This window comes from Oreochromis niloticus, linkage group LG8 (genome assembly GCF_001858045.2).
Source record: "Oreochromis niloticus isolate F11D_XX linkage group LG8, O_niloticus_UMD_NMBU, whole genome shotgun sequence".
Taxonomy (NCBI): Eukaryota; Metazoa; Chordata; class Actinopteri; order Cichliformes; family Cichlidae; genus Oreochromis; species Oreochromis niloticus.
The window spans coordinates 10,428,226-10,445,016 of NC_031973.2; the positions used below are offsets into that span (position 1 = coordinate 10,428,226).

A 16,791-nucleotide genomic window follows, 5' to 3' on the forward strand; every position below is an offset into this window, starting at 1 on the left:
CATTACAATGTACCAACCACACATGCACCCAGGCAGCGAATTTCAAACTTGAAAGAAGTATAACAGGAATGACTACTCAGCTCGTCGGGTTTCCAGCTGTCCACGTCCGTGATGAGTATAATTGAGGCTTTATGAGGCTTCTGGCTTTTGACACGTCTGTTACTGACCTTTTTTACGCTCATATTAAAAACAGTCTCAGTCAAATCAGGTGTCAGTCAAACCAGGTGTCTTGGTAGGGATCCACTGATTCCAGAATCCGGTCTGATCCTGACTGAAAAAGCGGATCAGGTGAAAACAGGACAATTCAATTCAGTTTATCTTGTTCCACTGGGGAGCGAGCGTAGGTAGCACGGAGAAAGCTAAAAGCATGAGCTGCAACAGTCTGGATGCATTTCATGCTTGCTCCGCCAACAGCTTTCTTTGTTTGCAAAACTTTTTGAGGTAATCACAAACCACAAGTGAGTCAACACAACTCAACATCGTTCCTGAACGTAGCCAATATTTTGGCATCACGTGACCGCCCAAAAAAGTTTCATTCCTACATCACAGTAAGACAAACCAGTGATTCAGCATCTGCATATGAACAATACACACACCACAAACTGCCTAATAATACTCATCATGGAGGCTGTGAAGACTGGCCTCGCTTCAAACTGAAGGAGAATAGATCAGTAAGGCTTTTGCTGCTTTTACTGCTTTAGCAAGCGAACACACCTGTCTTGATATAACATGAGCGTTAACCACTTCTTGTTTTCTATGATTATAACCTCACCTCTATTTGAATTGTCATCAACTGTGTCATGCCAAAACGCCCAGCAGTCCATTCATGACTAAACAAACGTAACACGAGTCTGCTATTCTGAACCATGAAAGATCCCTCGAGCTATTTACGAAGCCACAAGAGCATTGTACTGCATCAACAGGCTTATCAGTGAGTTTAGTCGTGCAGTATCTCAGAAATAATTTGGTCAGGTTTGGGTTGTTATACCAACCTGAGCTCCGACACCATCAGGGGGAAAAACAATTACTTGCTCTTTTTTTGACTTGGTACCTCATTAATTCTGTTGCTAGAAAAAAAAAATTAAATAAATAAAATATAAATTTAAAGCTACAACATGTTGTAGGCTTACTCAGTACCATCAGGATGAATAACTCAGAATCTACTGAAAACTGAGCCTTTAATGTAAAAGTGAGGCCAGAAAAATGGGAACATTTTGACACCAAGTGCGCCTTTGTGTGCTACAGACATTCTGTCACACATCCACAGGCTGTAATTTAGTTGTAACAGAATTGTACTAGTATTACTGAGGTTTCTCACATGACATCACACACTCTTTGCTCAAGAGTTGTCTGTCATTGTTGTCTAGGATGTGATACCACCATGTGCTAGGGAAACAACAGGTTGGCAATGGTAGCTAGCATATTTCCACAGTTGCATGTAGTTTTTTTTTTTTTTATGATCCTGTGCAAATACTTGCTAACTGCTAGCCGAGGCGTAGGACAACTTGAAATAATGTGACTCCAACCGAAAAGCTAGGGCTCCTTCTAAGTAAAACGTTTTGCCAACATGTTTTATAAGGTGCAAATTCAGAGAGTAGCTAGCTTGTTTCCAGACAAGTCCTTCGCTTCCATTCAACATGCTAGCAACCAAAACAATCATAAGAGGGCTTTGGCTAACTGACTGGGGAATACACATTTTTCCCCTAGCAACATGTGATTGCCAGAGGGTCACTGACATGTGTGAATGGGGCTTTACTTATTTGAGCCTACATTGTCAACGTGACTGTCACAAGTCCAAAATGGCAGACAAGCAAAGGTCACATGACTGGAAAACCTCATTGGTTCAGAAAGCTGAGTAATGTTATGTTTGTAAACATCTCAACTAACTACAGAGGCTTGCATTAGCCCTCTAAAGGCTAACTAAAGGCTAGCATGTTAAAAAAAATCCTCTAATGAAGCAAAATCTACGATTTTTTTGCCACTAAAATGTTGTTTTTGCCAGTTATGCTGTTATGCTGGTTGCTTTCAGAATATAACGCCCTGCTCTGTTTCTGATGATGTTTTTGTATCAACAGTGACTCAAATGACGAGTGTAATGGGTGAAGAATCATCCCAGATTGTGACTTTCCTTTCTTATTTTCTCTTTTTTTAATCATATTGTCTTCATAATAGATGATAAACAAAGCTGGAAAAGTTGGCTGACTATGTAGCGATAGATCAGATCACATTAAGGCTATAATGAGATAAGAGGTGACAGTATCCTATCCTAGGCAATAGGCCATATGTTTCTTTAATGTAACTTAATTTCTATTTTTGTACTTGTTAATTACAGGTAATACTGATCATCTGTATCTTTATTTTTTTTTTAAGGACATACCTTGATTATTTGAGTTTAATTGACAAGTTAGGCCAAAACTGACATTTTTATTAGGTTATTTATGAATAAGCTTGTCTCTTCACAAACTTTATTATATTATGGCTCAAGTAATTATCACCGGATATTTTCCTGGTTACGTCATTAACTGTTCAGCCGATTAAGCATCAAAGCGTGGAGAGAACAATCTGTTTATTAATTTTCTCCAACTGATTAATCGACTGACCACTTAAGCACTAATAACTTTACATTACTGTGACAGGAGATTGCATCCACGTCACCAGCCCTGTTAAATGAATTGTAATGTGACTTGGATTTAACCTCCTGCGTGCACAACCACACACCAACGCCGAGGTTCCCCGCCTCGCCAACAAAAGATGGGAGGAGGGAGAGCTGGAGAATCTAGTTCGCCTCATTAATCTTGTTAGTCCAATTAGGACACTGATACAGCCAGAGAGATGGATAGCTTCACAAGCCCTCTTTCTCTCTCACACACACACACACACTCACACATACAGGAAGCAGAGTGTGGTTGAGCTCTCAGAGCGTCTGGGGATTTTAAAATGGACTTCAGAGAGATGTTAGTGTTAAACACACGTACAGTCTTAACTCTCTCGCATCGGTTCCTCGTGCTCCAAACACAAAAACACACTGCTACAATAAAAGACACACACCATATGCAGCAGCACCGACAAGCACTCAACCAGGCAGACAGGGCACTCAAAGCTTGCATTATATCAATACTGTGGAGCTAACCCCCTCCCACTCTCCGTCCATCTAGCTCGCTATCTCTGTCCAGCCAGACGGCTCTCTGTGTCTCTCTCAGGAGCATTTAGTCTCAGTGACAGCCTCCCACATCCATCTGTCAAATAACAAATTTCGGCTTTGAGAGAGCTCGACCGCATTCACACGATAACATGTGTGTGTCTGTGCGTGTGTGTGTGTTTGGCCCTCTTTCTAACAGCAACTCGACTCACACAGGAGGTCCCCGCTGAGTGAGACAGCATGAGAGTCATGCATCTTTAATGTAACATCACAGACGGCTAATAATGTAAGAAGAGCCGAGCTGTGGCAGTGGCGGCGGAGCGAAGGTAAAGCGGGAGGACGGGAGAGATTCTCATTCGGCGTTCCGACTGCAACAAAACCCGCCCCTCACCACAACCCAACGCTCCAACAATCCCGTAGCGTCAGGCAGGAGGCCAATTAGATTTACAACAGTGGATGTTCCCCATCAAATCATCCAGCCCGTTCAGTCATCTTAAGAGATCACAACCACTCCAGATATGTGCGTGATATCCAGATGGACTGGCAGACAGTCTGATGAGCAGTCTCCGTAGATCAGACAGCCGTCACCGTTGGATGAAAACACACTTCATAAAAATTCAAGCCGCACGAGGTGGCTGCATGATTGGAGAGAAATATCCAATTAAATATAAGACATCGCTCTTGTTCTTTTTTAATAAATTAAATGCATTTTGGATAATAAAAAAATCAGATAAAAGATGCATCTAATCATTAAGGTCCTCCTCTTTTAAAACAGCTACTGAAAAGGCAGCTTTCATGTAAATACTACATTTGTTCTTTAAACCTTTGTTTAGACTCTTTTAGCTCTCATTTGCCATATGATAAACGAGGTGTCATCAACTGAGGTGTAAGATTTTTTGATAACACCTTCATGCTCTTAAGCAATAGTTATGATAGGAAAATTGGCAAACTAACAGCTTCACAACATGTCCATAATTTATTTTATTATTATTATTTTTTACATTTACTTCTGGCGCAGCTAAACGAGAATCTCGATGCCAATTTATATATTTGTCTGATAAAGGAGGAGAAGGAGCCGGAGACAGCTTACTAATAACACTGGTAAAAGGTGAAAACTGCTAATTTTGCTCCATACAACCAAAATAAAATCCACCAAGTGGAATTTCTAGCACTGAGTAATTAAAACATCATAGTTAGAATATTAAATTTAAAAACTGAGCACAAAAACAATAACTTGCTGCCGTACAAGAGTCGTCTGTGTGTGAGTACTCAAAAGGCAGTTTTTTCCTGTCATATAAAACAGCCGGACCTTTTTTTCTATTGATTACACAACCGTGTGACCTTAAACGTGCAGGGCAACCTCAGAGTAGTTTCATTTGTGACCTTACTCTCCACTGTTAATCAGATAATTCCCAAAAAGTGGAAGTACTGGGCCTCTGGGGAACGACACACACATAATCACTGTGTTACCTTACTTAACTTAAGGCTATACTTTTTCCTGTTATTTTCAGGACATTTTTTATTAAATACCAATGGATTTTATGCCTGAGTTCATAAACTCTGTGCTAACTACTTTTATTATAATAACTGAAAAAAAAAAGCCTGTTTATTATTTATAGATTATAATTCTTAAATGGAAAAAAATACCAATATAACTTTTGGTTATTTGTGTAACTACAGTTCTCAGAGGTCCACCCATGGTGAGACATTGAAACACAACTCAGAGTGTAGTGGTTTATAAATTCACCTTACATGTAAAAGATCCCCAGTTTGAGACCAGAAGGAAACTTGTGTAAGGAAGGGGTTTACTACCAAAACATTAGTTTCAGAGACATTTAACAACCAAAACTGCGGTTAAACTCATACATAACATATAAAATGGGCAGAGGAATGCAGGTAGACTCCTGGTTTCACACAGAAAGAGGAGACAAGGAGTGTGCATTTCACCTGCTTACTGTGACCTCTCAAAGGCCTTCCCATTTCTTCCCTTTCACTGGAAACATAAATTAAACACCCTCAGCAAACATACACCCTACACATACACACTAAAGGTTGTCCTGATTTGGCTTTAGTGGGCAGTGCACCGTATTTGTCTTTGTGTGTGAGCGTATATCTTAAATCCAGACTGTCCTACTTAACCAGCAGGTCACCGAGGGGTGGGGCCCATGATGTCATTGTCCACAAACAGCGATTGTGAGGGAATGGAGTCTGGGGGTCAGGAGTAAAGCAAGGCATAATGACAATGGGGCTGTGACCGTGACGATAATCGTGTCTTGAAAGAGACAAAGCGGAAAGGCGGGGAACAAGGTGACGGTGTCATGATGCTGCCTCTATGACTAAAGGATTATGTTAGTGCTGGAGGATATTTTTAACTTTGGATGGGTATTTTTTTTTCAAGGCAACAAAATATATAAAGTCAAACAGGTGGATCTCAGTTGTTTTCATCTTATAACTTTCTGCAAACCGCATCTTTTTTGGGAGGTAGCAGCAGATGGTGCAAAAGAGGCTAGCAAGACTTGTTACTGTTTTCTATTTTTAACCCTCTGGCTGTTCATTCCCTCAAAGTGGCACCGGTTCTTAACCTTTTTACGACTCTGACATCCACTAAAGGATAAAAATATTTTTTGGCCCTCCTCCCCATTTAAGGAAATGCCAAATTTAGATGTGCCAAATACCATACTCGGTAATTACAAGCAGTCTTTAACATACTTGTTGGTTACCCTAACGTTGGTTGCAGAAATGGGCAGGTGGGAGACAGTATTGACACCAACCTTCCCGGTGTAACGCTGAACTTTGGACAACTAAAACTTTCATGTTTGTCCAGACAGCCCATTCGTTCTTCCTAAACCAGCTGGCTCAATAACTAAGGCGCTGTTGCAGCTGCCCTTGATTTCATTCAGAGAGAATCTCTTTCGCATGTTGAACTGGAGTTTGCAATGGCAAATCGTCCTCTGCTATGAAGAACAGCTATATAATGTTATTTAGGGGCATTAGAGGTGTCATGATGTAGTAGTACTGAAAAACTCAGATCACATAAATAAAGATGTGCATAAGTTAATATGGTAAGCACTCCAGTTCGCAGCAACGTGGTGACCAGTGAGCACACAAAGTCAAATTCTGCAACTTTAAACGATGGTTTAAGAAACGGAGGCGATGCCCAGGACTCTTCTTAACGTCGAGGCGAGTGACTGAAGCAACTACCAATGACAGTAAAATACTGTTGATTGACATATTACAAGGTGTTAAATAAATTATCAAATGTTACCTAGGCAACCCAGGCCTAGTTAGCAACCAACAATTAGCAACAAAGCAGGGCTACCTATGTGGACGCCCCTTCAGAGTAACAGACTCCCAGTGTCATGGCTCTGTTCAGCCAGCCTACTGCAGCTACAGCTCATCTATACTTTTTATGGCTATCTAATGTTGAAAGCAGTCACATGGGGCAAATTCTCGCAGACACTGAAAAAGATTTACTACAAACTAACAACCCATTAGTCAGCCAACTTAATTAGCATTTTCCTGTCTTCTCTTGATGCAGCTCCTCCCCACTTATCTGCTAGCTCCTGCGGGAGACTGCCTTACTGTACCCCGCGCCTTGTCTTCAATGGATTTACTGAGTCACTGCAGTTTTGTGGGGGGGTTTTTAGCTTTGTGATATTTTGTGCACAAACTGAATACCACATATATCCGTGATATTTGCACGCAGACTAACACATTTGCAATACAACCTCACTTTGGCACAACTGGATTTAAAATCTGTGGAAAGAACTGTGTATACAGCCAAATATTTTTTGTTCTTCCGTGGCTACATGGTCACCATTTGTGTCTACGTTTTTTGAGAGTAAGTCAAATTCCTTCTGTGGGTTAACACGCTTGATTCTGATAGCATACACAACATAAGTTGTAGCCAAAGCTTGATTTTATGTTGCTGCAAAAAAAGTGGCAAATTATGAAATGATGATGTTTTGTCCACATCTGTGCAATTGATACATTTCTGATTTACAAACTGGGGGAAATTCTGTCACAGCCAGGGTATAAATTCTTCTCCCTGACCTGTGACATTAAAATTTTAATCCGATCGCCTTAGAGTCAGTTATGAAGAAATTTCTTGACAGGCGCTCTTGAGATTGAGATGGAAAAACAACTGCAAAGCCGTCACTGCTGACAAAAAATGGTTATAAATTCAATATTTACACTAATATAACAAATTCAGAAACTTTACACCGTCTGAATTTGTCACTTGTTTAAGATTTTTTAGAAATATGCAATGCAATAAATTCTGCCAGGCATTAACGGAGCCTATAAAACATGTTGTACTAAAATATTTGGCTTCGTAGTTGTAAAACGAAAAAGAATTTAAACTGGTTAAACCATCTTTTAAACGGATGTTGGCCGGTCCCCAGTTGTAGCCCTTCAGTCTTTAATCCCGACTGCCGTGTTGGAGCATGTGAGTGTATCTGTGCCGAAGCCAAGTGTCAAACAGTGGCTGGCTGACATCTGACGTGGCCCGTGTCCCAGGGAGGAAACGTTACACTGTGTGGTCATCACGTCTCAGAAGCTTCCAGCAGCCTCGCAGCATCGCCCTCCAGCCTGACATGTTTACATGTACACAGAGCTTACTTCCACGCCTCATCTCCTGTCCTCTCTCAGTCATCACCATTGTTTTCCCCCTCCTCAGACTCGTCTTACTACCTTTGCACCAACTCTGTTTTCTCTGTCAACTGAGAACTTTTTTAAAAAACACTACCTGGAGCTATTTTTTTTAAATTACTAAGGAAGTGATAAGCTGGTGGTAATAATAGCCAGCCTGACTTGAATATGACAGCCTGCAACTGTGCACACAAACCCCTTGTTGTTATTAGAATTAAATACAATACTATAAAACCACTATTAATAATCCACAACTATTGAATAAATATAATAAAAAATAATACCAGATAATCTTATGAAGAATTTAAAGCATCACTACAGAAAAAACAATCACTAAACGGATCTTGTTGGATCTGAAATGTTACCTCTTGAGATTGTTTCAGAAAAAAACATAATTAAAGTAAAAGTGAGCAATTTTTAGTTTGACTATTCCAAAAAAAAAAAAGCACTGCATTGTAATGGAAGTCCAGTCACAGACTGAGCACCAACCAACAGATGCTGACCAGACCTTTGAGAATATATGGACGCCCTTCATCACCCTTCATGTCGAGAATTTGAATATAACAAGCTGAGGATGTTTCCCTCCGCTCTTCTTTTCTTTTTTGTTTAGTGAAGCTGCAAAACAGAAGCCTCCCCCTTCTGTGTGTGTGTTTTTTCTTTTTCTTTTTATTGTTCTGGCAATACAGCTTGATTATTCTTTAAACGTACAAGATGTTCTGATTTATGGCTGTATTGTGTTAAAATTTAATAAAAACACTGCTGCAAAAAAAGAAAGAAAGAAAATAATGCACAACAATCATAAGGGCAAAATATCATGGTAAAAAATAATCTGTCAAATATAAACAGCTTGTAACATTAATAAAGTGAAAGGCATGCTGGGTAACAAGTTGTTAACAGCTGGGAGACAGTGAGGAGAGGTGGAGGTTTAGAAGAACAGATCCAAAGTAACTTTCAACCAATAGCAGAGCTGTGTCTGCAGTCTGGAAGCCTTTCGGGCTTCAAGAAAATGAGGCTCTTTTTTCACCATTTCTAAGTGTGAGCAGGGCCAATACAGCAGGAAACAAGGTGATGGCAACGTGTTACTCTAAACTACCTGGAGTTTTGACCTGGAGATAGAATCGCTTTGGTGGAAAAATTTTGGAAGAATGAGTGCAAGTGGAAACCATTCTGAAACCTTACACCGTAAACTGAGCTGTAAGCTTTTGTGCACCTCCCTGTGAATGTAAGTAACTTACTAAATGTAAGTATTTGTTCTCTGCACATTGCTTTGCAATAACGGTCAATCGCTAATGGTAATTCAAGCTTCTGGTTGCCTAGGTAATCTCTAATTACCTAAGCAACTGCTAGCGTATCCGCCACCCCGCTGGACACGAATCTACAATATCCTTCACTCTCATTAGTATTTGTTTAATTCAATTGAGAAACATATCAGCGGTGGTTATTTTGCCCACCATCGCTTGGTCTCTGCTCACCACATCACTGTGAATTATTTCCTGTGCGTACACCCTTGACTCTAAACCTCTGCCACAAATATGTAAGAGCCTCAGAGAAAATTATTTTATAGAATAAGATTTCCATGGTATCATTTTTTTGTAGATATTACTTCTTTCTTCTATTTGTATTTTTTCTTCTGTTAAAAAGAAGCAACCCACCCTAAATCTATATACAAGCTTAGAGTCAATACTGTAATAATAGCTAATAATGGAGAAAGCAACAGAATTCCCTCTGCACTGTATGTGAAGTAAAACCACCAACCTGCAGGGCTGATAAAAACTGCAGTTCCTTTAATGGCCACTTGGGGCGAGTCAATCCCACAGACAGATTTTAAATTTTCAAACATATTCAAGTGATGCATTTCAGTCACGAAAGAATAAACACAGCTGCTATAACGAACAGAAAACAATACATAAATGGCGGTGTAACTAACCTGTGTGTCCTAAACGGTACATTACACCGATGACGATCTAAACAGCAACCCTATTTTGTGACGAATGATTAATTACTGTTTTGTTACTGAGTAAAACTTGTCCAAACCTGCCTGAGGCTTGATTTACAGAGCCCAGCGGTTGATGCTGTAATGTCGTGTCTCACAGACTACCTGAATACATCATCGGCATAATTATGCTGGTGAGTAAAGTGGAATTTCCCTTGAAGAGTGGGCACGCAGCACAAGGGAACTCTTTAAGTCTCTGTACCTTTGAAGGCCTTGAGTTTGAATCACTCTTCCTTCTAAAAGAACTAAAACACTGCTTTTCTGGCTTTTTTCTCTGCCCTTTCTTACCCCCTGAACCCCCCCCCCCCCCCCCAAAAAAAAGCTCCTACCCATCTCTCTCTCTCTATCTCTGATGTGTCTGTGGGTGAGTGACTGTCACCAAGGGGACGGGGCTGTCACTGTCACCATGGGGATGGGCTCCGTAGAGCATCTCAATTACTGAGTGGGACAATTAATAAGCATCAAAGTCCTGGTTAATATTTCACCAGCGGCACAAAGCAGGAACCAGCGCTCGGGTCCCGGGGAGATGGAGAGGTGGTGGAAGACAAAAGAGAACAGGAAGCAGAGAGATGGGCATAACAGTGCACATACGACAGAGACGGAGCGATGACGAGATGGGATGAGAGAGGCAGCAGAAGGGCGGAGGAAGTGAGAAAGATGGAGCTGAGGTACACATGCCTCAGTGTTCTTCTGAACAGCAGGAAGTATGCCATTTGGCTGTACTCTGTGCTGGGTCTCACTGTGTATTACTGTACACTTCAGTTTTTGTCACTGATCTGCTCTCAGTACTGCAAACCCTGCCGAGGTTTAAATAATTCGTACACACTAAAGTGGTCTATTTTGCTTATTTTCTTGAAAGCGACCAAATAATGTCAACATATGCGCAAATAATTCCTATGATGCAAAATCTCAGGCTTCACACTGCTGAACCCTGGGCTGTGAGCACAGAAGCTCCACCCACCCACATTGGGAGGGGCAGCCAATCAGAAGAAAGATGGGTTAAATGGAGAGTATAGGAAGCTAAAACTGTTTGATTCAGACAGAGAATGAATGGATGAAAGGTCCAATGTAAGAGAAAAAGAATAGAATATTTTAATTTATGATTTAGGTGATCTTCTTCTTAGTCCAGTTGCCCTCTCTTCCCCCTGTTAGATCGCCAATAACTGATATTATTCCTGCTTAGAAGGGCGGGGGTTAATACACAATGATAGAGGTAGCGCGATCCACGATGCAAACTGTATTAAGTCACAGATTTTGTGGAGCTCTATACTGTTTTTTTTTCCTTCAGACCTGGCGTTCTACTGACTTGTTCAATGGCCCTCTTTGCACACAGCAGACTTAATGACCATAGTCCAAGAACAAAAACATGGCACTGCAACTGAGCACAATAGATTTCTTTTAGCTAGACTTAACTGAATGTTAAATTATTTTTGTGTCTTATGGAAAATCTTTTGCAAACTCAAAAAACACGATGTCTACAGAATGGATGAGCTACTGGATGAATATAGCGGCTATGAGAGACTGGACGGGCTGAGTTCACAACTGCTAATTTAATGGTGTGCCTTGAGAATTCAACTTGGTAAATAATTACCCGCAAAGCACAAATGTAATCTAATCTAAGACTAGTATTTGGCTCAAATCACTGCTTGTTCCCCTGATTTCTGTCTTTCAGAAAAGCAGGAAGTTACTTAATTACAATTAAGCCTTTATTGGTTGCTGTCCTGTCGGCGTAGGCTGACAAGCAATGTCAATTCAGAAATCATATTTGACACTGGATAACATTTATCTGTACCTGCTTTTCATTTAGAGGCTGAAAGCTGAAACGTCCTTCATCTGACTGCTTTGTTTAAGTCCTTCAGTTCACTGATGTAACCTGGTTTAAAACCAAAATAATCCCAGATGGGTGATTTTGCATTTGCTGAAAATGGGATGGGGAGTGGGGGGATCTATCTGTTTACTTAGTTTAGTCTTAAGCCCTTTTTCCATTAGTACCTACTCGGATCAACACGGTTCGCCACAGTTTTCATGGTTTTCCATTAGGTCATAGTACCTGGTACCAGATACTTTTTTAGTACCTGCTCACCCGGCGTTCCAAGCAATCTGAGCAGGCACTAAAGTGTGACATCATCAGACTGCATGCCACTGACTGGCTGGTCAGTAGCATCACTCGATGAGTCAAGAGAGCCTCTCGTTCACAAAAATTAATACAGCCATTTTTGAAACCCCGCAACTAGGGAAATGACTAAAACAACGCCATGGTCCCCCAGTCAGACGAAAAGCCACAGACCGAGCAGCAGGTTTCACTTTGACATCCACCTTTTTTGTAGAGTTCGTGTCCCATATTAATAACATTGTGGGACGCTCGGACACGTTTCTGTGACGACAACCACGCACGTTCGCTAGTACCGGATTGTAGTGGAAAACCAGTCAATCCCAATCGAGTCGTGGCGATCCGTGGCGAATGCAAAAGGGGCTTGAGTTATCTATCTCCAACTACAACATATAGCTAATGCTCATTCAAAAGTCAATAATAATATTAAGCCAATAAACCAAAGTAAAAGACTGACTATTTAAATTGATGACGGCTAAATTTGGCTAAACTTTTCGGTCAATGGCAGGGATTAATGTTAGGTCGGTGTGCATCCTGAGGGAGGAATGAATGCACGGTACGGCAATCCATTAGAAAAAATCTTCTTTAGGATTCTAGGTTTTTAGGATTCATCCTCTGGGGATAAACTTTTCCAAATTCTGACCAGAACTTTGAAGTTACATAATTTGCTAATTAGTTGAACAAAAGGGAATCTGACATCATTTTTGATTGTCATTAACTGTTGAAGCTATTTAAAAAGCCAGAATACCTAAAGAGCATTTCATTCCACCTTAATAAGCTGCAAGCAGAGAGTTCCCCATGCGGGCTATGAAGGTCATTCATTACTATTTTGTGACCTTTTAAGGGTCAAATAAGTGACAGATAAATTTACCATGAAAGAAATTAGTGAGCTAGATTTAAAGCCTTACCACCCAGTTTAATTTGCTTGCTCATTTTTACATACAGAGTGATTTATACAGCGGGTTTGCATCCACCACCGAGCAGATAAGGTTGAAAAGATGTGATTCCAGAAGTCATTCTTGTGTTAACAGTATTCTCTGTTTATCCTTAATAATGTATTTTTTGTGAAACATACAGCGAGTAGTGATAAATCAGTGTGTGAGAGGCAGGTTGGTCTATTTTTTATTTTATGATTTTTGGTATAAATGAGTTTAAAAAAACTGAAGAGAAAACCCTGTCTGATCTGAGTCAGACAACCTATTAACGAGTATACTATATTTCCCACCGCTGCCTCCTTGTTGAGACTGAACATCACATCCTTCCTTCCTCTCTTAAGACAGAGGAGCACGAGAAGGTAAGAGCATCAGGAGGAAGCAGATAAAAGAGGAGTTTAAGGTGCACGAGCGAGGCAGGAAGAGGAAGATGACGGGTAAACGAAGGGTGGGTGGGAGAGTGGGGGTGTTCTTAAAGCTGAAAGACGAGCTCGCTGCTGAAGAGGGGAGGATGAGAAAGACTCGGGAGGCAGAAATGGTGAGTAATGGAATAATGAAGGGAGGAGGATGGAGGGGGGGGGAGTGAGAGGGACTGTGTCGCTCTGAGGCAGATGTACTGACGAGCCGGCTGGCTGATCGATGGGATGTGGTCAATCAGCACATTGATCCATACGCTCTGACCTCACTTTGGATGGCTGAGGGGCGAAGTGGGTGCCTGTGTGTGTGCTGGTTTATATACAAGTGCGTGTGCTGACATAGCATAAGGTTATGTAACTGCACATCAATTAACCCCCACCCCCCGTTAAGGAAACCTACAGTTTGGCAAGCATGAAATCATATACACTTTCACATCCTACACTCATTAACAGAGCTCACACTGACATTTTTTTGCAGCATTGCATCATGAAAATAAGCTTCCTAAGATTTTAGATTTGCGATTAATTCACCACAATGAGCATTTTGTTGCCCCTCTTTTTTTTTTAAGATTACATCACGGTCATATGTTAATCCAGCAGAGAGCAGGGCCTCTATTAAGTACTCTTACTTCAAAAAAGAAAATGCCATTTCACAAAATAAACTGTAATAATATTGTAATAAGTGCAATGTGTGCTGTGATTTCATATCCTCTTCCAAAGGCCTGACAGTGGATTTTCATTGTGTGTGTGTGTGTGTGTGTTGCCTGAAACAGTTGCCTGAAAGGTAGAAAATTATCAGAGTATTTCACAATGTGCTTTGGAGAACAGTCTCCCGTTATCCTCTCTCCCCCTCCCAACTCTGTCCTGAAATCACCTTCATTAGCCTTTCGTCTAACATAAGGCAAGTTGACACAAAATGAGGGGAAGCAGTGGAACGGGATCACATGTTATAACCGGAGACAAAACTTGCAGACCTAAAACAAACAGCTCTTTATTCCCTTACATACAAATCTACGTGTAGCAATCCAACATCACAGTCTTAACGTTAAATGATGGGAAACCGTAGTATAGTTTTCTCCTCTGCATAGCTGAGTACATCTCTGAAAGGACAGTAAAACGAATAAATAAGTACAAAAACAAACTTATCTTCAGTTGCAACGCTGCGTTTTAGGGGGGGGTTAAAGAAAAACACAGCTCCTGTTTCTGCAAGTGCAAAGACACAGGAGGAATGCGATGAACTGTGAAAGGATGACTGCAAGTCGAACCTGAGATGCCCAAACCAGATGCAGTGCAAGTCCGAACAGCTCCTGTGTCACAGATAACGAGGGTAAAGCTGCATGATAATAGAATGGAAAACAAGTCGCTCCTACATGGTCTCATTTTACATTAGTAAAAGACAACTCCATGACTTTGGTTAGAGGCTGATATTGGCATTTATAGAAAGTATAAGAGTAACGGAGACAGAAGAAACACCCTTCAACCATGTCATGAGTGTTGATGTTGCATAGTTTGTCCACTAGAGGGCACTCTGCAAATTACCCATTGGAAACGCTTGCGTTTAAGGCCACGAACACAACAAACAGCTAATCTGAGCAGAGCACAAACAAATTAAAAATGACCACACATAACAACTGTTAGGGAAATCCGTTTCTCATGAAAGAGAAACCATATTGGCCGATATACTGGAATATCAGATTCTTAAATGACCAAATATCGGTATCATCTTTTATAATGTGATATCACTCAGGCTCCAGCTGTTATATCCAAACACACGTGCAGTGTGACAACGGCAGACTGCAGCACTGCTAAAGAAATTGAATAACAGAAGTGGAAGCTCTGACGAAGAGCTCAGTGTAAATGTTTGACACTGGAAGAGAGCATTTAATAATAAACATAAGGTAAACATCTTCTTCTTCCTTCTTGATCCTATCCCTAGCATCTTCCTCCGCATGTCCTCCTTCACAACATCCACGAATCTTCTCTGTGGTCTTCCTCTTTTCCTCCTGCCTGGCAGCTCCATATTTAACATCCTTTGTTCAGTATATCTACTATCCCTCCTCTGCACATGTCCAAACCATCTCAGCCTTGCCTCGCTAATGTTGTCATAAATATGAAGGCCCATTTCATTGTAAAAGGCTCTGAACTGAAACCAGAGGTTTCACTGGATAGGGATGGTGTCAGTCTTGATACTGAATGATACTAGAGTTAAACATATATTTGTTACCGATTAAAGTGGACGTATTGTGTCGCTGTTAAGTGTAGTTATATTTCTGTGAAGGAAAAAATCAGTGCTGTAGACTTTTAAGTCGAGCATTACACTGGACCTTGGTGCAGGCCCTTGGTTTATCTACCTTCTGAAACAACATCTTCCTCCTTTAAGTCAACTAGCTTCTCACTGGCTACAATTCACAAACAGACGGTTTGAACATCAGGTTACAACAAGAGAAGAAACTTCAGTGTGAAATGGAGCCTTTGGGAGATAGATGCAGGTATTGTAACATGAAACTAGTGGTTTAGAAAAGTCTCGTTCTGAAGCAATCGCACTGTTATCATTTTTCATGTTTTTTAAACTGACTGTACGGAAAGAGGGGCAGATTTGATTGTGAAACCAGCTAACGACTTGCCAAACGTTAGCCGACTGATCAAAATCTTCCAAAATGGACTCCAGTAGGTCGGTAACCATGAGTATCACCCCCTGGTGGATATTACAAAGAATCTTGGTTGAAGGTACTGTCATGTTAGTTTCACTTTTCAGACCTGGAAGCCACAACCATCCTTTATACTGTCTGTAATAGGAACCTGAAGCTGGATGGGGGGGGCCTCGTGCGAGCAGAAAACAAGTATAATGTGGTCCTAAAGTGTTCGCCATCATATTGTAGTCTTTTTCAGTTTCACCCACTGGTGTGGCAAAGGTTCACATTTGAATTTTGGGAATAGAAGACCAACAGTATTGATTCTTTACGCAATAATAGCCGACAGGTGAAACCTGGGAATACTCTTTCCCTAGCTGCTCACTGTGAACAGGAACATGAAACAAGCAGCCAAGCAATGGCATGCATACCACAGCCTAATACACTACATCAAATACACTATGCAGATACAGTGTTTAGGATTTCCTTCCACCTGCACATGCAAAACTGTGGCTTTCACCTACAGGCACGCACACCTACTCACACGCACACACAGCTAACAGATCAAACGCATACCCAGTCTTCGTAGTGCCTGGTTCCGTTCTGCAGCAGGTCCTCCAGCTGGATGGTGCAGTTGGCCACAAAGTCATCATACCCGATGGGTGCATCGTGGAACACGGACAGCTCCAGGCTCCTTCCCTCACGCACCTCGGTGCAGAACTCCTGGTGCCAAACGGGACTGTTGGTCTTGGTTCTGGTGGCGGTCTGGCCTAATCGGGTCTGATCCAGATTCAGAGCCAGGTAGGGGTCCAGCAGGAAGGAGCCGCTCTTCCCCACTGCGTGACGCAGCGCCCATGGAGTGGGCTTTAGGTCCACCGCCTCACACACCCGCACCTTCAACAGGCCACTGAACACAGGCAT

The 16,791-nt window shown here is 41.3% G+C and overlaps 1 protein-coding gene across 1 annotated transcript in view; it reads right to left on the minus strand.

Annotated features, from left to right (window-relative positions):
• The window catches only part of LOC100695466 (protein kinase C epsilon type), a 50,210-nt gene extending 33,419 nt beyond the window's left edge, over window positions 1-16,791 (minus strand). The window contains exon 1 of the mRNA XM_003441882.5: window positions 16,447-16,791. Within this exon, the coding sequence (XP_003441930.1) occupies window positions 16,447-16,791 (345 nt within the window). The remainder of the gene's footprint in view (window positions 1-16,446) is intronic.